Here is a 25481-nt window from a genome sequence, read left to right on the forward strand (position 1 = left end):
AGAGTCAGCAGAAGTAACCTGCTAAGCACATGGTTTCTGAGTAGACTCTGCTAGCTTGTTACAGAAGGGAGTTATAAAATGGAGTCAGGGAGCAGGAGAGCAGTGGCTTGTCCCCATCTGCTGTTGTATATAATCTGGTCACACTACAGCTCCAGAGAAGGTTCTCAATTTAAATAATGCCAAAATTATTGTTACGCACAAAAGGGAACCTTTAATTTTTAGTCACAAATTCCATGCTATGTTTGGTTTTTACTTTCTGGGTCATTTGGTTGGCTTCCCCTGGCGCCCCCCGAGAAGACTAGTGTTGCATGGTAACAAAAAGGCCGTGCCCTTATCTTTTGGACATGGTGATGCCATCAGTACTTTTGACACCTCTCTGTTAGATTGTTGCAATGTGCTCTTCACACAGGGCTGGCTCCGGGCACCGGCGTTCCAAGCAGGTGCTTGCGGCGGCAGCCAGAAAGGGCGGCAGGGTTTCTGCGGCAGCAGCAATTTGGCAACAGCCCCTCTCTCTCTCTCCTGCCATCTGCCGCCACCGAATTGCCGCTGCGGATTTTTTCACTGCTTGGGGCGGCAAAAACGGTAGAGCCGGCCCTGTCTTCATGAGGCTACCCTTGAAATCGTTCAGAACTGGATCTACAGCAGAATGTAGTTTCTTGAAGGGAGCATGTTGCACCAGTGCTTCATGATGTGCGCTAGCTAGCAATTGAGTTCTGGGTGAAATTCAAGAAACTGCTTTTGAATTTAAAGCTGTAAATAGGTTGTGTCCTCTTTACCCAGAGACTGACCATCTCCTCCTGTGATGCTTTGCTAGTTGTGATAATGCAAAGCTCATGCCAACGCTCCTCCGCAATAAGCGGCAGGGGCTGGCAGCAGCATATTTCTGGTGTGGGGTCTGTGGCACTGCGGTTTGCTTCCCCTCGTGGCATATCAGAGCCTGGCTATGAGACCCTTACGACAAGCTGCAGGACGCCATTATTTTTCGTTGACTCTTTCGAAAGGGGATGTTTTGAGTAGTGATGTTTCTGGGGAGGGAAGCCAGGAAGGAGAGTCTAATAAATGGCTTGGGTTGGTTGTGTTGTCTGGCTTTCCTGGAGATTTGTTTTTAAGATTTTTATTGTACTATAAATCTTTTTTTAAAAAATATGTAATACATGTAGAATTTGCACATAGATGCAGTGGATATCTAAGTAAGTGAATGAATGAGCAATGTCTACATTGTAGTTCAGTAGCAATTCCAATCAGATGAATTCCTCCCAAAGTGTACTGTAGTAGAGCATGCTTTGAGCATTATCTGAATCACATCTCCAGCATTTGTCTTCCTGTACTAGCCTCATAAAGTTTAACCAGTTGGGGTTCGGTAAATCCACTGGAGAATGTAATATTGGATAACACTAGTATATACATCTATGGCATGTTTGTATATATTTTCAGATATGTTGTTCTAGTCAGTTGATAAGGAATTTTTTTTTCTAGATTCCCAAGTTTGTTTTGGAGCTCAGGGTTGGATCACTTCTCAAATTTTGTAGATCCTAGATGCAGGAAGTGATAGATCCACTATTCTTATACTACAGCTGCTCCTTTTTGTAGCTTCAGTCATCCTTTCAGTTGCTGATGTTTCCATCTGTCTGAGGAGGAGTAGACTGATTTCTTCATGTATCAGTACCATCCAGTGTCCAAATGCCATAAACAGATTCTGTGCTCCAGAAGAGAGGTTTTCTTGTATAAAGAAAGATTAATCCATGGGGAGGGTCTTGTAAATCAAAGGATATCTAAATCTCCTAGCTATGACGTATGTAGCAACTTTAATATGAGATGTGATGCAAGACTGTTCTGAAAATAACTCATTTTAGAGAATTTCATCTTTTGGTACTGTCAAAGTGTTGTGTTGGACCCATTACCATCTCATGGCTTGCAGGATATTGGAGTGATGTAGAAAGTTTTGCCCCGACTCCTCCCTCCTGGATGAATGTGGCATCGCACTGCCCTTTGCCTCCATTTCCCCCACTCTCCATCAGCCAGCTCTAGCCATAAGAGCACCCTGACTTTCCAGCCGGATCACTTTAGAGCCCTGCCCCTTCTGGGGCCACAGACTTTACCTAAGTTCTTTACCAAAGTCTACCTAAAAATGGATTAAAAAAAACAAACCTTCAGCTCTGCTGGCAGCCCCCTTGTCACAGGTGTTGGTCTGCTGCCCTTCTGTGCCTCTGTCAATCCCCGGATGCAGGTCCTGGCACACTCTTCCCCTCACTCAGTTCAGGCAGGCTGCAGGTCATCAGGGTGCCCATCTCAGCTAGGATTGGCCTGGAGTCTCCAGGAATTAAAGATTCATCTTTACATTAAAGATTGTGTCATGTGATGAAATCTCCACGAATACATCCAACCAAAATTGGCACCCCCTACTCTCAGCTAGGCTTCCAGTTTGCCCCTGGAGAAGCCTGTCTGTTCTATTTCCCTTTCTCCTTCTCAGCCTGCTTCCTGGAGATAGGACATTTCCCTCCTCCTCGATCTTTCTGGTCTCTCTCTTTTCCCAGGGAGTGACTGCAGAGTTTCTCTGGGAGTACAGCCCCCTTCTGCTCTAAATTTCCTCTGTTTAAAGTAATCCTCTAGCCATGACTCATGCTAAATTAAGTCTGGCCCACCCTCCCGGTGCAGCCTGATAAGTTAACTGGCTTCTGTGGCCCACATTAACCCATTCAGGGCCTTTGTAGGGCAGTATGTTAATAAGTCACAATACATTCATTCTCATTCACGCTTTGTTAATCCGCGTACCCTAAAGTTTGCACACAAAGATGTTCTGATCCCACATCTCAGCTAAAATTGTGCTGTAGAGAAGTGTGATGTTAAAATTCCATTATTTGCAAATTATACTACAGAAAGTATTACTATTTATTACATGTCTAGTATACCTTGAAATGTATTTATGTAAATAATTAAAACTAAACTACACTGATCAAGTAAACAAAGCATATTCCATGCTGCATTATCTCCACTTTAAGTATTTGCTTATTTGTATTTTCCAAAATGTATTAATTTGCAGTGGGTCTCCAGTCATTCATGTGAATTAGCAAGATTCAGCAATAGGTTGTTGGGGCTTTGTTAGATACAATATTCATGTTACAACATCTTAAACCACACCCATAAAGTGTTTATGAGGAGTCAAAAGCAATGCGAAATATGTCAGAAATTGTGTAATTCAGGAGCAGTCCAAAGGTATACATAGTCAGTTGTGGTGAATTGTCAGGGAAGTATCTTGAGACACCAATGTTTGGAGGCAAATGAATAACATGTAAAGGTCTTGGTTCAGATTTTTAGATATAATTCTGAATGCAAACCAAGATGGATTAATCACAAATTGTGGAGTGGAAAAATGATATAATATGTGAGTGTCCAGTGCATACAGCCATAACTTCTGACTCACTCTAATCTCCATCCCATGCATTCTTGTTTGTGTTTGGGTCTTAGCTGTATGTGATTCTGTAACTAACAAGATAAGAGAACTGTTGCAATATTTTAGTTTATTTATAGCATTTCTGGAAAATGCATGAACGTTTTGGTAAAGAATAAAATCTTCCCTATCCTATCAAGATCACAATGAAGAAAGAACCTTTTGACTATGTATTTGTCAGTGAGGCTCTTAATGAAAGTGAACCTTTGGAAAAACTCTACCTAAATTTCACAGAGTCACTGGGAAATCCTAACTTCCTCAAATGTGGGAACCAGTGACAGTGCCATTATAAAAAATGTATGGTCAGAGTAGGACATTGCTTTGTGACCTTAGTGTGAATGAGCAATGTAGAGAATAGGGCCTGGTCCAAAGCCTATCAATAAGATTTAGGCTCCTAAATGAGTCTGGTGCTTTGATCTCGGATGGTTTGGTAGGCTACCCCGATGATTGAAGATCTCCAAATGTTTGCTGGAATAAAGATGCCTTTTACTGTAACCTTTTTTTTAAAAATGACTTGTACTTAATTGCAGAAAGCCCTGTACAGCTGAATTGGAGTAGCTGGCAAACATTTGAACCTTGCTAGTAGGTCAGGAATCAGGAACAAGTAGTTCAGATCTGATTGGCATGTGGCAACAGCAATGAAACACTTAACCCCACTTTTTCTTTTGTTAACAGTAGTTTGTGTGTAGAAAGTGAGCGTCACTACAGGGGATTCACAGCTGTAGGACTCCCCCAAAGCTGAGCCACTGAGCAGCTTTTTCCCATTGTGAGGGAAGCGGATGAAAAGCACCTCAAAACTGGGCAAGATAACAGAGTGGCTGTTATGGGACTCTCTTAATAAGACTGAAAGAGTAATATAACTAATGCCAATTAGCATGGGTCTTTGGAAAACAGATCTTGTCAAACTACCTTTTTTTCCCCCCCCCTTTTGATGAGATTACAAGTTTCCTTGATAAAGGTAATAGTACTGATGTAATATACCAAGACTTCTGTAAGGCATTTGACTTGATACTACCCAGTATTTGGGTTTTAAAAAAACCCTTAGAATGACAAAATTAATATGGCACACATTACATGGGTTTAAAACTGGCTAACAGATAGGGCTCAATGTACTTGTAAATGGAGAATCATCACTGAATGGGTGCAGGGATCAGTCCTTGGCCCTATGCTATTAACACTTTTTTTTTTTAATCAAAAGTGTTTTACCTGAGAACATAAAATCACCAGTGATAAAGTTTGCAGGTGACCCAAAATATGGGGGAGTGGGAAATAATGAAGACTATAGGTTGTCGATCTACATTACTTGGTAAACTGCTTGCAAGCACACTGTTTTTAATATGGGTAAATGTGTACATCTGGAACAAGTGATGTAAGCCATACTTACAGGTTAGGGGCCTCTATCCTGGGAAACAGTGACCCTGAAAAGGATTTGGGGGTCATGGTGAATAATCAGCTGACCAGAAGTTTCTAGTGCGATGCTGTGGCCTAAAAGGTTGCTGCGATCCTTGGATGTGTAGATAGGTGAATCTCAAGTAGGAGCAGAGAAGTTAATTTCCTCTGCATTTGGCACTGATGCAACTGCTGGTGGAATACTGTTCTATTTCCAGTGTCCATCGTCAAGAAGGATGTTGATAAATTTGAGAGGGTTCAGAGATGAGACCATGAGAATGATCAAGGGATTAGAAAACATGCCTGATATTGAGCTCCTTGAGTCTATCACTCTGTTTAGCTTCATAGTCATAGGACTGGAAGGGACCTTGAGGTCATCTAGTCCAGTCTCCCTGCACTCATGGCAGGACTAAGGATTATCTAAACCATCCTGGACAGGTGTTTGTCTAACCTGATCTTAAAAAAAAAATCTCCAATGATGGAAATTCCACAACCTCACCAGGCAATTTATTCTAGTGCTTAACCACCCTGATAGGAAGTTTTTCCTAGTGTCCAACCTAAACTGCCCTTGCTGCAATTTAAGCCCATTGCTTCTTGTCCTATCCTCTGAGGTTAAGTAGAATAATTTTCTCCCTTCTCCATCTAAACCTTTTATGTACTTGAAAACTGTTATCATGCCCCCTCAGTCTTTTTTTTTTCTCCAGACTAAACAAACCCAATTTTTTTTTTTCAATCTTCCCTCATAGTCATATTAGACCTTTAATCATTTTTTGTTGCTCTTCCCTGGACTTTCTCCAATTTGTGTCCATTTTTCCTGATACTCAGTTGAAGCCTAATCAGTACTGGAGTACTGATTACTTCTCATGTCTTCCTTACAACACTCCTGTTAATACATCCCAGAATGTTGTGTGGTGTTACACTGTTCACTCATATTTAGCTTGTGATTCACTGGCCCCCAGATCCCTTTCTGCAATACTCCTTTCTAGACAGTTCTTTTCCATTTTTTATGTATGCAACTGATTGTTCCTTCCTAAGTGGTGTACTTTGCATTTGTTCTTATTGAATTTTCTCCTATTTCCTTCAGATCATTTTGAATGTTAATCCTATCCTCCAAGCATTTGCAACCCCTCCCAGCTTGGTATCATCCGTGAACTTTATAAGTGTACTCTCTATGCCATAATCTAAATCCTTGATTAAGATATTGAACAGAACCAGACCCCGAACTAATCCCTGCGGGACCCCACTTGATATGCCTTGCCAGTTTGACTGTGAACCACTGATAACTACTTTCTGGGAATGGTTTTCCAACCTGTTATGCACCTACCTTATAGTAGGCTCCATCTAGGTTGTATTTTTCTAGATTGTTTGAGACTGTCACGCGAGACCATATCAAAAGCCTTAATAAAGTAAAGATATATCGCATCATCTGCTTTCCCCCATCCACAAGGCTTGTTCTGTCAAAGAAAGCTATTGTTTGTTTGATATAATTTGTTCTTGACAAATCCATGCAGGTTGTTACTTATCTTCTGTGTCTGCAAATTGATTGCTTAATTATTTGCTCCATTATTTTTCTTGGTACTGAAGTTAAGATAATTGGTTTGTAATTCCCCAGGTTGTCCTTATTTCCCCCTTTTTTAAAGATGAGCACTATATTTGCCCTTTTCCAGTCCTCTGAAATCTCCCCCATCTTCCATGACATTTTGAAGATAATCGCTAATGACTCAGATACTCTAGGAGCTGACTAAAGAGCTATTTCATCGGGCTCTGGTGACTTGTCTAAGTGATTTAAGTTCTTTCCCTGTTTTAGCCTCTGATCCTACCTCATTTTCACTGGCATTCACTAAGTTAGATGTCCAATTGTGACTTTCTTTTTTGGTGAAAACAGAAACAGTCATTCATCACTTCTGCCATGTCCACGTTTTCTGTTTTCCTCCCCTCGTGGAGTAACAGGCCTACCCTGTCCTTGCTCTTCCCCTTGCTTCTAATGTATTTGTAGAATGTTTCTAGTTACCCTTTATGTCTCTAGCTAGTTTAATCTCATTTTGTGCCTTGGCCCTTCTAATTTTGTCTCTACATACTTATTTGTTTATATTCATCCTTTTGTAATTTGCCCTAGTTTCCACTTTTTGTAAGACTGTGTGTGTTTCAGATCATGGAGTAGCTCCTGGTTAAGACAGGGTAGTCTCCTGGCATACTTCCTATCTTCCCCATGCAGTGGGATAGTTTTGCTCTTAATGTCTTTCTGAAAACTGTCCACTCTCGAAGTATTTTCCCCCTTAGACTTGCTTCCCATGGGATCTTGCCTACCAACTCCCTGACTTTAATAAAGTCTGCCTTCTAAAAATCCATTATCTTTATTGTGCTGTTTTCCCTTCACCATTCCTTAGAATCATGAACTCTACCATTTTATGACCACTTTCACCTAAGCTGTCTTCCTCTTTGAAATTCTCAACCAGTCCCTCTCTATTTGTCAAATCTAGAACAGTCTCTCCCCTAGTAGCTTTCTCCACTTTCTTAAATAAAAAAATTGTCTCCAACATGTTCCAAGAACTTTTTAGATAATCTGTGCCCTGCCACATTATTTTCCCAACAGATGTCTGAGTAGTTGAAGTCCCATATTGCCACCAACTTCCTTAACAAAAAGAAGGTTAAGTGATACCTATGTTCCAGTCTAGAAGTACCTAATGGAGTATACCTATTTGATAATGGGTTCTTCAATCTATCAAAGAAGGGTGTAACATGATCCAGTCTAGTTTCAACTTCCATCTATTGGAAATAAGGCATAAATTTATAACCATGAGTAATTAACCACTGAACAACTCGCAGAGGGTCATGATGGATTCTTTTAGTGGCAATTGAAGTAAAGATACCCTCTAGGAATTATTTTTGGAAAGTTATATGGTCTCTAGACAGGAGGTCAGACTAGATCGCAATGATCCCTTTTAGCCTTGAAATCCATTAATCATTTTGATGAATAGTTAAGTGTATAGTCACATCAGTTTAGGTGAACGAATAGGTTATCCTTGTTAAAGTGTGGCTAAAGATGGCGTTTATTTCTTAGCTTATTTTTGTTTTTCATTAGAGTTAAAACACCGATAATGCACAAAATTAACAGCCCTCCAGGGTAGGGCTTTTTGAAGTTATGTCAAGGCTATTGGGGCTGGGAGACGAGGGAAGATCTATGGTCACACTGAGGCGGAATTAGGCCATGAATTCTGCTTAGGAGTCCAAACTAGTCCACCTTTCCCCTGTCAGAATCATCCTCTTCTCCCAGCTGGCCCTGTTGCTGTGAGGCACTTCCCCTTTCCAGTGGGTCCCATTCCCTCCCTCATACCAGGAAACAGTGGGAGGGTTGGGAATCTCAGAAAAGCAGCAAAGACTGAAGTGTGGAGATGCTGTCTCTTCTCCTCTACAATGTGATGGTATTAGCAGGTTTGGCAGCTCCATGTGTTGGAAGAAAAGGGATGGTCTGGCATCTCTGTGGCTGTGGTGGAAGGGTACAGGGAAAGTACAAAAATGCTGGTTTGATTAATGCTCAACTTCTTTTGCTTTATAAATCTAGGCAACATGGGAGAAGTAGTGAAGTGATACAGTAAAAGGGATATGATTAAATGAAACATTGAGGTAAAACAGCTTCAAAGAGAAATCCTAGCAATGAAGGACAATAAAATGAATAATAGGAAAGGATAAAAAGTAGACCTCGAGAGGGAGGAAGAATGGACACTAGTGTATAAATAACACTTTTTAAACCAATGACACCATTTCCTCCTCTTAAATTTTAATAGCATCCAAAATATGCAAGTGAATGTTACTTTGCATATTATGGTCATGCTTTTTATGGTATCAGGAATTCTACCCATTTTCTAGAACCTCCAAAAAGCCAGAGTTCTGCCATGTCAGCATTTCACTGTTCACAGCTGTCTTCAACTTACACAAGTCACAAATAAACTACAGATGAATATTAAAAAGTCCAAAATGAACTGGAGCACAGGACTTGAGGCAAAAGCTTTCACTTGACTTCAAAAATGCTGTTAAACTGAATTGTTGGCAATTCAGGTAAAGTTGCTTAGAATAGGCTATCATGACAATGCCTTATATTTCTGTAAGTGATATCCTTTCTAAGCAGTTGAATGCCAATTTAATTTGGGCATGGCAGGCATAAGAGTTTTGACAGGTATGGGTGGCAGCATTTGGGAGTGGTGTGGAAATGCTTCCAGGAAGTTTTGGCTGGTATGCATACTTGGGAGGTGGGAGGAGTGGCAGCTGATGTTGCGGAGTAATTTTAGCTAGATGAAAGATGGCATTTGAGAGTAGGAATCTTTGGAGAATTGTTGGTGTTTTGGCTAGGAGCTTGAAGTTTCTGTTTGTGCCACATGCCTCATTAATTAAAAAAAAAAAAAGGGAATCCTGCTGCACTCGAAGTGGGGTAGAGGACATGTCACACCTAAAAGTAAAACCTGGAGGAAGGTCCAACTTGTTAGATTCAGAAACACAATGTAATTGGCTAGGACAAGGTCCTGTGATCCTGGTAAGATAACTGACATCTGTTCAAGAATTGAAAATTAAATTTATTTTTGGTAAGTGATATGTTAAATAGTAAATTTTTAGTATTTCTGGTCACATGATTCTGTCTCAGCCAGTTGCATTCCATTTCTCAAAGCAGTCTTGTCTCCACTAAATAAATATTGAACCACATCTCAACAGTGTGTGTCTGACCACATTCCCTTCCATTTGCAATCCCACAGGTACTTCTATTCCTGTTCCTTTTCCTCCTTTCCTCTTTATGATCATATAACATGCCTGTGGCAATTGTTTACATGTAAAGGTAATATTAAAGTAACTCAGCAGCTGGAATGAGACTTTTTAATGTCAATAAACTCACTGAATGTTCATTTTACAGGCCAAGCTCGGATAACCGGCGACAAGGGAGCAGGGAGAGGATGTCCAGCACCAGTGAAAAGGGCAGCCTGTCCATGGAATCCACCAAAGAAACCCGTTACTGTGCTGTGTGCAATGACTATGCTTCAGGCTACCATTATGGAGTCTGGTCTTGCGAGGGCTGTAAGGCCTTCTTCAAAAGAAGCATTCAAGGTAATAACTTGTGGAAATATAGTAAGTTCCTTATTCCTAGGGAATTGTGTGCATTTGTGATGGTATGGAGACTATAGATAGATAATGTTTTGTTCTCCAGGAATCATTCACAAGCTGACAACCACATGCTCACCCACATGCATTTATGATCCTGTTTACTAATAACACTGTAATTGGTTTAGTCCAAGATTTAAAAAAAAAAACCCAACACTTCTCCTTTCTATCTCTGGGTTTGTGTATGTCTCATCATGGCACTGGAGAGGAATCTAATTTTAAAATAAAACTCTATGCCGAATCCTATTCAACACTGCTGGGTTGTTTTCTTCCCTCCTCCCGTCTTCCCTTTGCACATATACTCTGCACTGCTCTTCATGTAAATATTCCTTATCTCAAACAGCCTTTTTCTTGTGAATTCCCTGTCAGAGTGCAGCTTAATTCTTGCTTATTGATTTATAATAAATCAAGTGCTAGATTCGCAAGATAGTTCAGTTCAAGGCAAAACTTAAGGACATCACTTCTTTGAATGCAAACTCAATAAGAGGTTTCCTTTTCAAAACATATTGTGTCCTGCAAGCAGTTAGGATGGGGGTGAGGTGAGAAGAGTCACCCTCATGTCTTTTTCTTTCATGGCTGTTGCTGTGCCTTGTCACTTAGTATCACACAGGGAGGTACGGCATTCTGTCACAGAAAACTGACCCAAAAACTGCACTGTCTAGGTAAAACCCTGTGGAACAGAGTACACCTGGCAGAAGTAAAACTGAAATCTGGTAGCTAAACCTACCCTGGGAATATCCTGGGTTCACAGTGTGCATTGGGCAACTGTGACAGGGTCAAGCCAGATGGCTACAGGAAGTGATAGAAGGCAGATATATTAGCTCCAGATTAAGCAGGTCCCTTTTCCCTGGGTAAGGTAACAGGGTGGTTCCAGAACAATCAGGAACTTGCTGGAACCAATTAAGGCAGGCAGGCTAATTAGGACACCTGGCTTAAAAAGGACCTCACTTCAGTCAGTGGGGGGCATGCAAGGAGCTGAGAGAGAGGGCGTGCTGCTGGAGGACTGAGGAATACAAATGCTATCTGGCATCAGGAGGAAGGTCCTGTGGTGAGGATAAAGAAGGTGTTGGGAGGAGGCCATGGGGAAGTAGCCCAGGGAATTGTAACAGTTGTGTGATCACTACAAGAAACACTGTAGACCGCTGTGATCCACAGGGCCCTGGGCTGGAACCCAAAGTAGAGGACAGGCCTGGGTTCCCCCCATTCCCCCTCCAACTCCCTATTGGATACAGGAGGAGTTGTCCTGGACTGTAGGTTCCACCAGAGGGGAAGGTCCCTGGTCTGTCCCCCGACCCACTATGTGGATCAGCAGAGACTGCAGGGTTTGTTCTCCTTCCGTCTCCCTATGCTGGGCAGTGATGAGGTTAGCTGAGTGAACAGCTGGTTTGAGCCACTAGCAAAAGTGGCCAGACTGAGGGCTGCCGTGAACCTCTGAGGCAAGCAAATCTGCCAATAAGCTCAGGACCCACCAAGGCAGAGGAGGAACTTTGTCACACAACTGATTCTGTGGTCTTGGGCAAATCATTTGACTGCTTGGTATTTCATTCAGCTCAGCTCCAAATTTAGATAAGAAGCAGTTAAAACTTGCTAAAAACCATACTTGGCCTCTGAGTTTTACTTCTCTAGGGAAAAAGTTGAAACAACTGTTTCTGAATACAAACTGAATACAAATAGAGTTTCTGAATACAAACTGAATACAAACTGAATAGTTTCTGAATACAAACTGAATACAAACTGAATAGTTTCTGAATACAAACTGAATACAAATAGAGATCACCCAAGCATGAAACTTGGGTGATCTCTATACATATGTGAGCGCAGAAGACTCTTTCAGCTTTTTTCACTACTTTGTAACACACGAGCCTAATCCTGTGAAGTGCTAAATGCTTTGTTTCCAGTGGAAAAGGTGGGGTGCATGTCTAAAACACTGCAACACTTTTTTAAAAATCTGTTTTCATTTCTTTGTATTTAAATGAAAGGACTTAAAATACAGCAGAACCCAATTAATCCATCAGCATAGGTCTTTTTTCTCAAAGGTTTTGTAGCAGAGTTGCTATAGGGAGGTACCAGGTGAAAATTTTGCTTTCAAAATGTTCGGTGCTTTTATTATTAGTACTATAAATAAGTGAGTTACAGATATCAATTAAATGAACGTAGCACATTTTGTGATCTGTTATCCTTGAGGTTTTTAATCTGTTTACTTATTCACAAATTCAAATACTGACTGATAGACCTATTGCAAATTAAGGCCAAATAGTGATGGTGAACTGCTTGTATTTCTCCCACAGCAATCGGAATGGCTTAGATTTTTTTTGCAGCCTTTGGATGACTTTCTTATGTCAAATAGCTGAAAGCTCAAAATACAGCCAGAGTTGGATGCTCTTGTGCTTTTTTGCACTTATAAAACATGTATGTTTCATTTTATTTTTTTGATTCAACAGCAGCACGAGTTAATGGCAGTGTCAAGTTCATCCTGTAGTTTTAGATTTTAAGCCTTTTGCCAGTTTGTCCCGATTACAAATGCTATTTTAGTGTTACATAGGGGTGTTTATTCTGAAGATTATTATTCACAAATTCTCAAATACTTAACAATAAAGCAAACCAGATAAAATGACCAATCCATTGCATGCCTGGCTTGGTGATTGTAAGGGTGTTTTTACCCCTCAAAGGCATGCAGGCTGTAGGCGTCTTTGGGCAGGGATGTGCTGGTTTGATTGACCTTGAATCCAGAGGTATGGTAGGAGTGGTTCTTGTACCAGGCACACGCTGCCAGAATAATTAGAAATGTTTCAGATTGAGGGTATGATAGAACTAGAATAATCTATTAAAACCGTTACGATTCCTTAAATAAAGAAATTGGTCACTGGCTGACACAATTAGAGCATATCTCAAACTGCAATGAGTTGTCCAGAGCTCTCAAAAAGGTTTTAGCTATTTTATTTTCTGCTTCTAATTCTTTAAGACCTCTAGGGAGGTGCTTCTATAGGAACAGCCATTTAGTGACTTCTGCTTCTAAGAGTTGAACTGTGCTCTAAATTCAGGAAAAAACCCTCCCTGGCAAGCGCATACACCTACATATGCTTGTAATTATAAACCAGTTCCATTTATTTTCTATCTTTTTTTTTTTTTTTTTAATAAGAATAAGGAGGGAAAATGGTTTGACTTGCACATATTCATAGATTTGGTTTCTTCTTTCTTCCATTTCCTCCCTCCTCAATTCCTTCGGCACCCTGTTTAAACGTTGCTGAGTTTCAAAGTTTGCCAGCACACTTCAGGCTTTTCAGAACCCACAGACCTGGGTTTTTTGCCTTTCTTTTCCCATAGGAAGTGACCTGGAAGGTAACGTTCTCCTATCTAAAATGCTATTCTAGCATTACAAACAGCCGCAGTAAATTGTAATTCTCTCTTCACAGATTTAAGGCCAAAAGGGACATTAGATCATTTAATCTGACCTCTTAGAACACATGCCATAGAATTTCACCCAGTTGTCCCTCTATTGAGTCAAATACATTGTTTTAATCAAACACATCTTCCAGAAAAGCATCCAGTCTTGATTTGTGGACTCCAAAACATAATGAACTTTTCTTGGTAGTTTTGCTCCAATGGATAGTTTACCCTCTGTTTAAAAATTGCCGTGTGTGTGGTTTTTTGTTTTTTTTTTTTTTGTCTGTCTTAACTTCCAACTACTTGTACTTGTTTGCCTTTCTCTGCTAGATTATCGAACCCTTTAACTACTATTCGTATCCCATGAAAGTACTTCTAAATCGTAGTCAAGTCACCTCTTGATTATCAAAAACTAAACCAACTGAGTTCCTTGAGTAGGGCATTTTTGCCAACCCTCTAACTTCTCCATCCTTTTGGAAACGTGGACACATACTGCATGTAGTTATGTCATGTTGGTTTTGTCAGCCTCCTATATAGAACAACTCCCTCCTCTTCTCCTCCCTCCTCTTTTCCTCCCCTATTTATTGCTGTATTCCTTTGCCATCAAGGACATAGGAGGCAAATTAATTACTCTTGGTTTCCCAGAGCTGGATCCCGCAAAGTGCTGTGCATGACTGAGGTACAGGGCCCCTTCCACTTCCACTGATTACAGTGCGAGTTGAGGGTGCCTAGAACCTAGCAGGATTAAATTGAAAATTTCTCCCAAAGTGCACACATCTTTACCTCCCCCCTCCACCTACCCCTCATTATTTTCTGCTTCCTCCTTTTATCCCTTTAGCTGCAGGTTTTTATAAATTCTTTGAAATTTCAGATTTCTAGTCACAAATGAGGCTGTACAGTAAGGTCAGCTGGATAGGAAAAAGCTGAGACCAAAGTGTGTTCTTCTCTTCCCCCCCAGCTCCTAAATACACAAAACTCGCTGACTATGTGAATGAGCATTCCTTAGTCTCTTAAACCGCCCAGACGTCTGGGTCTCTAGCACTGCAGGGATAACCCAAAGAAATGAAGTATTTCAGTCATGCAGCTGAGAATGGATTGTATGTACCAGTCATGCATTCTGGGCCACAGGGAGGAGAACCTTTTGGCAGGAGATAGGGGACTTTATCAGTTGTTGACTTAGCTGCCCAGTGATAGTGCTGGACTTTGTTGAAATAAACGTTTGAACTGCAAACTTTCAGGGTTGGTAGTAACTCTTTTTTTGTTTTGTTTTTTTCTTTTGTGTTGGGGGTGGGAAGAGCCAAGAATGGAATTCCAATGCTGTCTTTTCCACTAGCAAAAGATCCCTAATGAGGGGTGCAGGTATTACTGTCACAATACCTTAACTCCAGGATTTTCAGCTAGTCCAAGAGGAGTTCATGAACCACTCACACCAGTATTTCATTATTGCCTGCCGCCTCCTTGTATTTCCTTGTTTAACCTCTTTTGACAGTAGCTACAACTGCTACAAATCATCCTGCAGCCAAGAAGGCAGAAACGTTTTTTAATAAGTTTGTGTACCCAGTAACTCTCCAGTGTGCCCATTGCATTGGTCTGATATAAACATCAACTGAAGATAATATCATAAGTATTATCAGAATAGTTGTTCTTGCATAGCTCCCACTGATATTGGAGCATAAATAAAGATTAAACCTCTGCTTCTCTTCCCCCCCCCCCCCCCCCCCCGAGTCTGGGACCATGGAAAATGTAATCAGGGTATTCTTTTGGAACAGTTGGGTTTTTTCCCAACCAGAAAAGAACCATTGAACAGATCTGACAACACCCTCACTTATTTTATAAAAGAGGTGATTTACCTCCTAGGTATATTTGTTCTTCAAACATAAAGACACTTGCATTATCCCAAATGAAAAGCTTGGAATTCCGAACATAAAATGTAAGAACACAATCAAGTCTCTAATTTAACTAATAGAGCTGATCCCAAAATTTCAACAAAAATGGAAACAATTTTTTTTTAAACTTTTCCTATGTTCTGACCAGTTATAGAGCTAGGTGGAAATGAAACAATTGAAAGTTTTTTGTTTTGTTTTTTTTTTTCTTCCAGAATTTCAACCTCTCCCCTTTTTTTTTTTTTTTTTTTTTTTCTCAACCCTCCCCCCTCCACCCCCGGCAAGCACGCACACAGTCCTACCTGCTGTATTGTACCTGCCCTTTGATGCTGATATACTTTTACCAATGTTTTCAGAATCTGAGATGTTGAGTCTTGGACAAAGAGCTAGATCCACAAAAAGACTTAGGTGCTTAACTGCCAATTTACATGCTTAAGTCCCAAATCTGGATCTTCAAAACCTTCTCTCAACTGTTGTCTGAGCATAGATACCTAAATTCCCTGAGCAACTAAATTTGTTTGCTTGGGCAGGCACAAAGCTGCATCACTCCTGATGACTCTAAGTAGCTCTGTGCCTAAAATCCATCAGGATCCTTGAACTAGGTGTTTTTTCCCCCACCTATCTTGTCTGTGGGGCCTAATACAATAAGCTTTCTTAGAGCATGAGACAGGATTGGGCCACACACAAAACAGCTGATAAGGAGAAAGTGATGTAACACAGATGAGACCTCGTCCCAGTTCGTGACTCCATTGTGCTAGGCCCTATACCAACATAGACCAAAAAGTAAGTCCCTGCCCCAAGGAGGCTACAATTTAAATACTGAAAGTAAGGAATTCAGGATTATGTTCCATCAAATGTGTCTTAGCGTCTTGTTCTGAGCTCACCCTGTGACTGTTTTTAGGATTATACATGATGGCAAGTTATGGAAATTTTCTGAAGCTTCTCTTAATCATTTTGATTTTGTCCATGTGTAATTCCAGTTCTTTAATAATTAGGCCATGCCGTATTTCCACTGACAGTGCAGCAGTAGTGCTTGTGACAGAAATGGGACTACTGTGTAATCTGTAATAATGCTTTGAATATCAAGCTATAACAATTTTATGGACGCTGTGACTGGTCAATAGGTGGAAGTTATTTCATATAGAGGGTCTAAGATTTTCCTGTATGAATGCATCCCTTTAGTTGAATAAGGGGCGGTGGGCGGGGGGGACAGTAAAGAACATAACGGCCGTACTGGTCAGACCAAAGGTCCATCTAGCCTGTTGTCCGACAGTGGCCAATGCCAGGTGCTTCAGAGGGAATGAACAAAACAGCTAATCATCAAGTGATCCATCTCCCTGTCACCCGTTCCCAGCTTCTGGCAAACAGAGGCTAGGGACACCATCCCTGCCCATCCTGGCTAATAACCATTGATGAACCTATCCTCCATGAATTTATCTAGTTCTTTTTCAATCCCTGTTATGGTTTTGGCCTTCACAACATCCTCTGGCAAAGAATTCCACAGACTAACTGTGCATTGTGTGAAGTAAAGTAACAGGGGCTACAGATAAGAACATCCCCCCGCCCCCACCCACACTTGAATGACGATGCTGGGACGTAACAGATCAAAGGGCGTTGTTGTGGTAGTCGTGGTGGTGGTGTTGGTCCTAGGGTATTAGAAACAATTTTTTATTGGGTCAACTGCTGTTGGTGAAAGAGACAAGCTTTTGTGCTTGGTTTTTCTTCTGGTCTGGGAAAGTACTTGGAGTCACAGCTAAATACATGGTGGAACAGATTGTTTAGCATAAGTAGTTAACACACTATGAAAGACCATTCAAGGTGCAGTGTCCAGTTAACATCTCTGCAGTCAAACGAGAAAAAAAGGGGGCTAGTGGATTAGTTGTAATATGCTATAAATCCAGTGTCTTAAGTCCATGCTTTTTAGTGTTTAGCAAAATTTAAGCTCCCAGGCTCGTCTTTTGAAGGTGTTGTGCAGATTTCCTTTGAGAATGGGGACTGAGATGTCCAGATATGAAATGATCATTTTGAAGAGTGTTCACCCATGGTTGATAAGGTGTGTTCTTCTGAATGCATAGTGACAGTTTGTCCCACCAACAACTATGTGGGTGAAATAATTTAGTGCACTAACTGAGGTACCCCACATTTGTGATAGGCATGTGTAGGACCCATGGATCTTGAAAGGTGTGTTGTGGGAGGTATTGATCCTCCTAGCAGTGGAGATATGTCTGCAGGTTTTGTATCTGTTCTGGCAGGGTCTGGTGCTGCTTTGAGTTGGTGTCCTGATCTGTAAGGAGCTTGCTTCTGATGAGCTTGGTGAGGTTGTGGAAGAGAGGTGTTTGAAGGCCAGAAGAGGGGATTTGAGTAGGATTTATTTCAGGGTGTGGTTCCCATCAAATGTGGGTTGTAATGGTTTAATGATACCTACAACCCTGTATGGGTTTCAGGGTGGGGTGACACTAGCTGTGTGAGGCTGGAGGGTTCCTCCCCCCCCCCCCCCCCGACCTCTGTATTGAAACAGGTTCTCTGTGTATTTGGGTGGCCCTTTCCATGATAGAATCTACTTCTCTGGTGGAGTGTGTATTTCTGGGTGGGGTTTTTTAAAGACAGTTTTAAGTGTTTATAAAGTGTGTATCCCAGACTTTTTCTCCTTGGAGTATATTCTGTGGTATCTGAGTGCGTGGCTATAGATACTGGAACTGTGAAGGTAAGTGTGGTGATCTGTGGGTTTCTTGTATATAACTGTCTGTGGTGTACAGGAAGTTGATGCTGTTGTGGGAGTGGCTCTGAGCTGATGGATGGGAGGTGGTGGTTGAAGCTGTGGTGGAAATCTGTGAGGGAGTTTAGGTCATCTATCCAGAGGATGAAAATAGCATCAATGTATATTATTGGTTTCTTAGTGCATTTGTCAAGAAATTCTTCCTCAAGGTGGTTTATGAATAGATTGGCATGTTGGGAAGCCATCCTAGTACCTACAGCTGTTCCCATGGTCTGGACAAAGTGTTTGAATGTAAAATTGTTATGAGCGAGGGTGAAATGGATGAGTTTGGAGTGGATATCTGAATGTAGTCCATTGTCTTGTAGATATCTGAGGCAGGCAGCAATGCTGTAATTGTGAGGAACATTGGATGTCCTCTCCCTATACACCATGGTGCCAAGGATGGTGTTCTGAGGGAGGTTGTTAATGTTGTGGAGTTTCTGGAGCAAGCAGATTGTATTCTGCCAGAAGCTGACCCTTTTGTGTGGTGAGTGACTTGAGCATGATTTCTATGAATCCTCATATTCCTTCAGAAAGAGTGCCATGGCTGGATATGGTGGGTCTACCTGGCTTCTCTTGTTTTGTGCTTCTTGGGAAGCATGTGGATGGTTTCTGGAGTAAGACCACGGGTGATGAAGTTGTAGACTTTCTCTTGAAGCTGTTTGTGGAATGATTTGATATCCTTAAATTCTTGGGTGAATTGTGGTGCCATGTCTTGTGAGTTCTTTATAGTAGGTGGTATCAGAGTTGGTTGTTGGCCTCGTTAATATAGCCCTCATGGTTGAGGGCTATGATGGAACCCCTGTTGTCTTTGATCACTATCTGGTGGCTTTTTAGGGACTATATGGCTGTCCTCTCTGTGGTGGAGAGATTGTGGTAAACATGATTAAAGATCTCAGTCAAATTTTTGTGTGAAGCAATCAATGTAATGATAGTGTGGTCTCACCTGCGGTGGGGTGCCCAGTTGGTTTTTTTTTTTATGACTGTTGGTGTGGGTGTGGTGGTTGTGGGGGGTGGTGTCATTGTTGTGAAAGAATTCTCTGAGGTGGAGTTGGCAAAATTCTTTTAGTTCTCCACATGTTGATATGGTAACAGATTCTGTGGAAGGGCAAAAATTCAGTCCCTTGAGAGTACAGGTAATTCAGCTCTGGTTAGCGGTAGTATTGATAAAATGGTTAACTTTGGGGTGCCGTGTATGGTCCATGGTTGGTTGGTCCTGAACAGTTAATGTCTTTATTCCTACAAAGGAGGGTGAGTTGCCAGGAGTGTGTGTGTGTGTGAGAGAGACAGTCTTAAAAAAAAAAAAAGATCCTTGCTGGATCCATGGAATGATAAACCATAGGGAAAGCTAGAGATATGCACAATCTGTTTTGCTCAGATATGTTTTTCTGAAATGCATTTATTTTAAATGATACTTTAGCTTTAAGGAAGCCGTTTGGTCGCTGATTACCATGGTCATTTTTACCCAGAGGGAACATAATCTCAGGCCCTGATGTTAAGTCAGACCTGCTGAGGTAACTGAAGTTAGTACTAGAGGATGCAGCCAAAACCAGTCAGAGTTTTGTGTAATTCCATCCTGAGACAAGTGATGACAGGTAGACACTTGTGATCAAGAGGAGATGCACTCAAAGGTGCAATTAGTCTGGTAACTGTGATAGTGCTGTTAGTCTATAATCTTCCAAATCCTTCTGAAACATCTTTCAGTAGCTTTTGCAAACTTAGTGTTTCTCTGTGGAGTCCCTTGTTTTTAATTGTTTTGATCAAACCCTCCTTATGCTCAGTGAAAACATGAGTATTTTTAGGGTAGTGATTTCAATGCAGAGACACAGATGTCATTGGGATTCAAGGGCATCAATTCTCTTTCAATCAAACAACTTTGAGGCTGATGGTAGTTATAGAAGAATTTATGAACTTCCGCAACATGGTTTGGGACTGTATATGATGTTACTTTCTCTAAGGTTTAAATAGTATATTCAGCATGCATGTGTCAAAAAATTTAGGATGTTTGCACTTGAGAAGTTCTTTCACCTTTTCATTTTTATATCCTTTGTCTGCCCAAATGGCAAATGCCTTGTGTTTTTTTTTTTGTCCTCCGAATTCTTGGATTGCATCTTCAGCAAGCCAAATACAATATTCTGCAATTCTATTTCATGAAATAGAATCAATAGTTTTATACAGAAATGTGTTTTTCTCATGGTATGGATGGATGCTTGTATCCCTTATCAGTTCATTTCTCAGTTTCAACTAAGCATTGTGCTGAAATATCAATAGTGTTGGGTTTTTTCTTCCTGACTTGCAGCATCTACCAGTGGACCTGAATATTTAAATTACTTGTAGGTTGAAGTGCTTTGCTTCCTTGATTTAGTATTTTGTGCTACTTTGATGGAATTTTAAGGTTACAACTTATCAAATTCAAATCATTGCCCTTTGATCGTTTGAAATCACCACCTACCCCCAAAAAAGCAAAAACAAATTTCTTCTGAATGAAGATGCTGCTGAAAGGCCTGAAGCAGGGACAGAAACGAACCGTTGTGCCAATGTTTCAATTATGATTAACTATGAAATGCCTCATTCACAGGATGTATATTCATCAGTGTTCTGTCCTTTCACTTCAGTGTACAATGTTTCATTTAGTGATACATTTGATCTTGAGAAATCCAAAGAAACTGATTTGCTGCACTTAAAACCGATGTGTGTTCAATCTTGCCACAAAGTATACATTTTACTTAAACAGAACTCTTTCATTAGCTCCTAGTCACTTGATTTCCACCACTTCTTAAGGCATCTTAGATAAATCCATACACTTCTGTTTGCTAGTTACTAAGCCCTAAATCACCCACTTACAGTAATGATCATCTTTCATGCTGCAGTTAGTGTTAGATTCATGAGGTTTCCTCAGTGTCAAAGACTGAGAAGTAAGGTGAGCTAGCCAACTTCAAATGGAGCCACATTTTAAAGCACCCATCTACCTTCCAGAAGGTTCTGTATTGTGGCAAACCAAGCCCCTACAAGAGCTCCTATCACCTGCTTCCTTCTTTTCAATATCTAATGATTGATTATATCCACTAACCAAACACCTCTCCCAGTCACCAGTGTCTACCCAGTCCTTTCCAGTCAGTTTTCTAAGTTTCTTATTGTTTTCTAATTGTCAAAACAAGAATCTTGATATCCTCATTACTCCTCCTCACATTTTTTACAGTAGTGAAAGTTTTCATTCTGAAGAGACTGAAATTAGCCTTTTCTAGTGATAGCATATATCCTTGGATAAAGTAAAATAGGTCCCCCTATACCCTTCAGTATTAAAATTTGTTACCTGTGCATTAATTTCCTCAGATGTTGATATGTCTATGCTAAGCTATTACTTAAGAAGCTAATTTATTATTCTGAATCCTCTTCTGAGTTAAGCACTTGGATGTTGGAAATAATAATACAATGAAAACTATAACACTGATAAAAGTTAACATGACTAATGATGCATGGAGACATTGGAAAAACATCAGTTCACATGTAATGAAAAGAATGCAAACAAAGAAGTGACTTGTTAGAAAAACTCTTACTAGGTCATATTGATTTCTTCAGTCTGCAGGGTAGTCTCTTCTCTGCATTATTAATTTAAGAATGGCTTTGATTTGATTACCTATTTAAATGAGGTGAACTGCAAATGAAAGGAATATTAATTGGGTAATGGTAATTTTTCTTCCAGTCAGTAATTTTAATCTCCTTCAGCTCCAACACAGTGCTGCGCTGTGTCTAGCCAATCACTGCTACGGAACTGAATTTTGTAAGAAAAGAGTGGCAGGTCAGAAATCAGCAGGCTACAAGTGACCTATTAAGTTGTGAAGGCTTCAGGAGCATAATGTCACTGGAGGTATTTTGATGGTTTGAACTCAGTTGTTGCCTATAATAAATATTGAGTACTCCGCAGAGGACAGTGTAATGTACACTAACAATAATACTTTACATTTCTATAGTGCCTTCCATCTGAGTATCTGACTTCATTTTACAAGCATGAATGAAGTAAGCCTCACCTACATTAGTGATATATGAACCATAAGTGGTGGTATGCCCATGTTGTGGACCGATAAGCTAGGCACATGAGTTATGTCAGTTGACAGAACCTGGAATAAAATTCAGGAGATTCTCAGTCCCTTTTTTTTAGCTATAAGAGTTTCCTTTCTCTGCTCTACACAAGCATAGCTTTGCTTGGGAACTTTTGGAAGAGCAGCCAACGCTAGTGCATCTCTAATTTGTTTCTTTCAAAATTTTGTATTCACTTGGACAACATTTCACTAACACGAGGAGAATTCTACTTATTATCTGATCACATAAATTTGTGTTGAGTGATGAGGTTTTTCTGTTTACTACTCTGAAGCTCTGCACACTTCTTGGGCAGAATTCCTAGACCTTACTAACCAGAAATTGAAAATTAAAGTCTCTAATTTAATATTTCCTGTTTCCTCCTTCAAGGTATATTTGATTCTTTAGTTGGAAAGACACCACAAATGACATGTTTCTCACACCACACTGCACTTCCAGACTTAATTCCAGGCTGAGAAGACCATGCATTTAAATCCATTAAATAAATGCAATTAATCTCTTCATATTAGCCATGTAAATATGAGGATTTCTGAGTGCTTTAGGGAGTTGTCAGGATTAGTTCATTTTTGTAAATTTAGATGTTACAAGGATAAACTGAGACTGAGAGGGCTGAGTGATTTACTGGAGGTCAAACAGTAATTTACAGTAATTGAATCCAAACGCTTGACTTTCAGACCCCAGCTCTAAGCAATAGACCATAATCAGTCTTTAAGACTTAAGGGTGGGATTTTCCATACAGCATAAGGGACTTGTGTCCAACTCCCAGTGACTTGGGTGCCTAGCTTCCTTGTGCTCTGTTGAAAATCCAGCTATAAGACCATTTATGAATTTCAAAAGATCACCAGCACTTTCTTATGAAGTGTTGATCTAATCATTTCATAAGCATGTAGCTGGCTTTTTTCATTGAGTGTGCTGAACAGAGTGTCCTAGCTCCAATACCAGTATTACTACATCAGCTTGTCAATCTTAATAGTGCCCACAGGAAAGCATTCTGAAGTGGCTGCTGAGTCACCAGCAACAACTGGTATAGCAGGTTATATTAAATGTACCCAGTGCCAGCTCATGTTACACTCAGTGCTATCTCAGCAGCACAAATATTCACTAGAAAAATAAGAGCTGAAAGGGCTTAACTCTCATCAAATCAGTTTTACTTCAGAGCAACTCTGTCTGCCTCAGTGGAGTTACTTTTGATTTACATCTGGGAGAGTGGAGAAACAGGTTCAAAGTTCTTTGCCTATTAGACCTGAAATTTTATCTGAAAAGAAACACCTTTATAGCGCATTGGAGTATTGATTTAGACTGTACGCTCAGCTGCATCAGTGAAATCTCCACTGAAGCCAGAGTACTGGAAAGCAGAATTTGGTCCAAATGTTCAGGTCTGATTGTATTTATTTTTGAAAAAAGTCATTTTAGTCAAATTGGAGAGCGCATCATAGGATAACTAAAATGATAAATGTATGGGAGGGATTCACCCGTGAAAAGACCTTTGAAACTGGTGACATTTAGCTTTCAGAGAAGACTAACACAACTTGATTGAAATATTTAAACTAGCTAAGGGTTGTTTACTATGTAAACTTAACAAGTTTACTTTTATAATTAACCATTGAAACAATGTACCAACAGAACTGGCAATTCATTATTACTTTGATTTGAATCAAGACTGTACACCTTTCTAAACAATTTGCTGTAATTCAGCTACAAATTATTGGGCTCAAGGGTGTTCAGTTACATATTCGGGAAGAATAATTCCGTCTACTGGAGGAATCAATGGGTGAAATTCTATGGCCTGTGTTATGCTGGAGATCCTGCTAGGTATCTTAATGGACCCTTTTGAGTTTTAAAATCTTTGACTCTTCTTTATTTTAATTTAATTGAGCAAAGTAGACATAGGGGGTATTGGTTTAGATTAATAGGTATAAGAATAATTGCAGCTGGTTTTATTTTACAGAGAAAGTGCTGAATAAGTAGAATGGGCTTTCTATTAAAGTATTTAAACAAAAATATTAGGTAACTACAGTACAACTTCAGTTAAGCAAACCTCCATTGCTGGGAACTCCCTTTGTTAAAAACAGCAATGACCACTGATGTCTGTTAATTACATTGAAAATTCTCTCAATCATCGCTTAGCCTGCCTGCCTCAGTTTCTCATCTCTAAAATGGGGGTAATAGAACACTTCCCTATCTCTCAGGGATAAATACATTAAACATTGAGGTATTCAGATACTACAGCAATCAAGATCATATAATTACCTAAGATTTAGCCAAACTTATGTACCTCATGATGATCCAACAATAGAGGCTATATATGAAATTAAATTAGATATGTTTATTTTCTGCTTGGGAGTAGCTGACTGAATTTTTTTGGGGTGGGGGGGTCAAGAGGCACTTAATTGATTTTTAGTTTGTATCCCCATGTTGGCTATGAAGTGTTAGAATGGGGAAAAATACTATTATTCATACACAGGTAGTTTAAGAGGATAGAGATGTCAAGTGTCATTCAAAAGTTCCAGAAATAATAGGCCATGCCCAGCATCAGGTCCTACATGACTGTGTAACTCTAACTTCCTTTCTGAGCCATAAGGAGTATCATTGAAAATACTTACTTACTTGTCTCTGGAGTGATCGCAATGAGAGAGATGGTGGCGAGTGATGCATCCATTTTTTTTTTCTTTAATACAGCTGTTGGTTTGATCAAGTGCCAGACATTTAAAACAATTGTGATTTATCAAATAGAGAGATACTGAAAGAAAATGTCAGTTCCTTGCCAGACTTCTTCAGAGATTGGGATCTGCCACAGTCAAGTGGACTGGAGTCTTATTTTAAAGTCATCTGGAAAAAACATGCTGCTTTTATTATCTTGTCTAAAATTGAAAAGATGCACATTGGGGTGGGGAGGAATTTTAATGCACAAACAATGCTCTTGTCTTTTTCTCATTCTGTTATATAATCTCTAAGTTAAAAAAAAAAAGCCATTTTAAGGTTTGGGCTCAGAGGCTGGTGAAAAAACTCTCCACTGATCCGCTATAATAGAAAATAATCAGATGTATTTCTAAAGTAATGCTTTGCTTTTTGTGTCATTCTTTACAGACTTCTGTGCTTAATGATTATGAAATAGTACAGATAACAGCAAATTGCGTCCACACCAGTTCTTGTGCAATGTGTGCTCTCCAAATCTCTTGCTTCAATTTGTCTGGGTAACTGGATTGGCAGAAGGAGAGGTGAAAGGCAGAGAGGAATCTCATTAGTTAGTTCAAGTCAAATCTTATTGAAGACATAGGATTGTTCAGACTCGGAGGCCTTTCTGAACATGGAGATGGTTTCACTGGAATTTGAAAGTGACCTATAAAATCTGGCACATCGGGCAGCACTTAATATACAT

The 25481-nt window shown here is 40.1% G+C and overlaps 1 protein-coding gene across 2 annotated transcripts in view; it reads left to right on the top strand.

The window, feature by feature from the left end:
- The window catches only part of ESR1 (estrogen receptor 1), a 190577-nt gene that overhangs the window by 36512 nt on the left and 128584 nt on the right, over positions 1 to 25481 (top strand). For both annotated transcript variants that reach the window (XM_007060337.4, XM_043543165.1), the window contains one exon: positions 9738 to 9928. In XM_007060337.4, the coding sequence (XP_007060399.2) occupies positions 9738 to 9928 (191 nt within the window). The remainder of the gene's footprint in view (positions 1 to 9737; positions 9929 to 25481) is intronic.

This window comes from Chelonia mydas, chromosome 3 (assembly GCF_015237465.2).
Source record: "Chelonia mydas isolate rCheMyd1 chromosome 3, rCheMyd1.pri.v2, whole genome shotgun sequence".
In the NCBI taxonomy this organism is placed as follows: Eukaryota; Metazoa; Chordata; order Testudines; family Cheloniidae; genus Chelonia; species Chelonia mydas.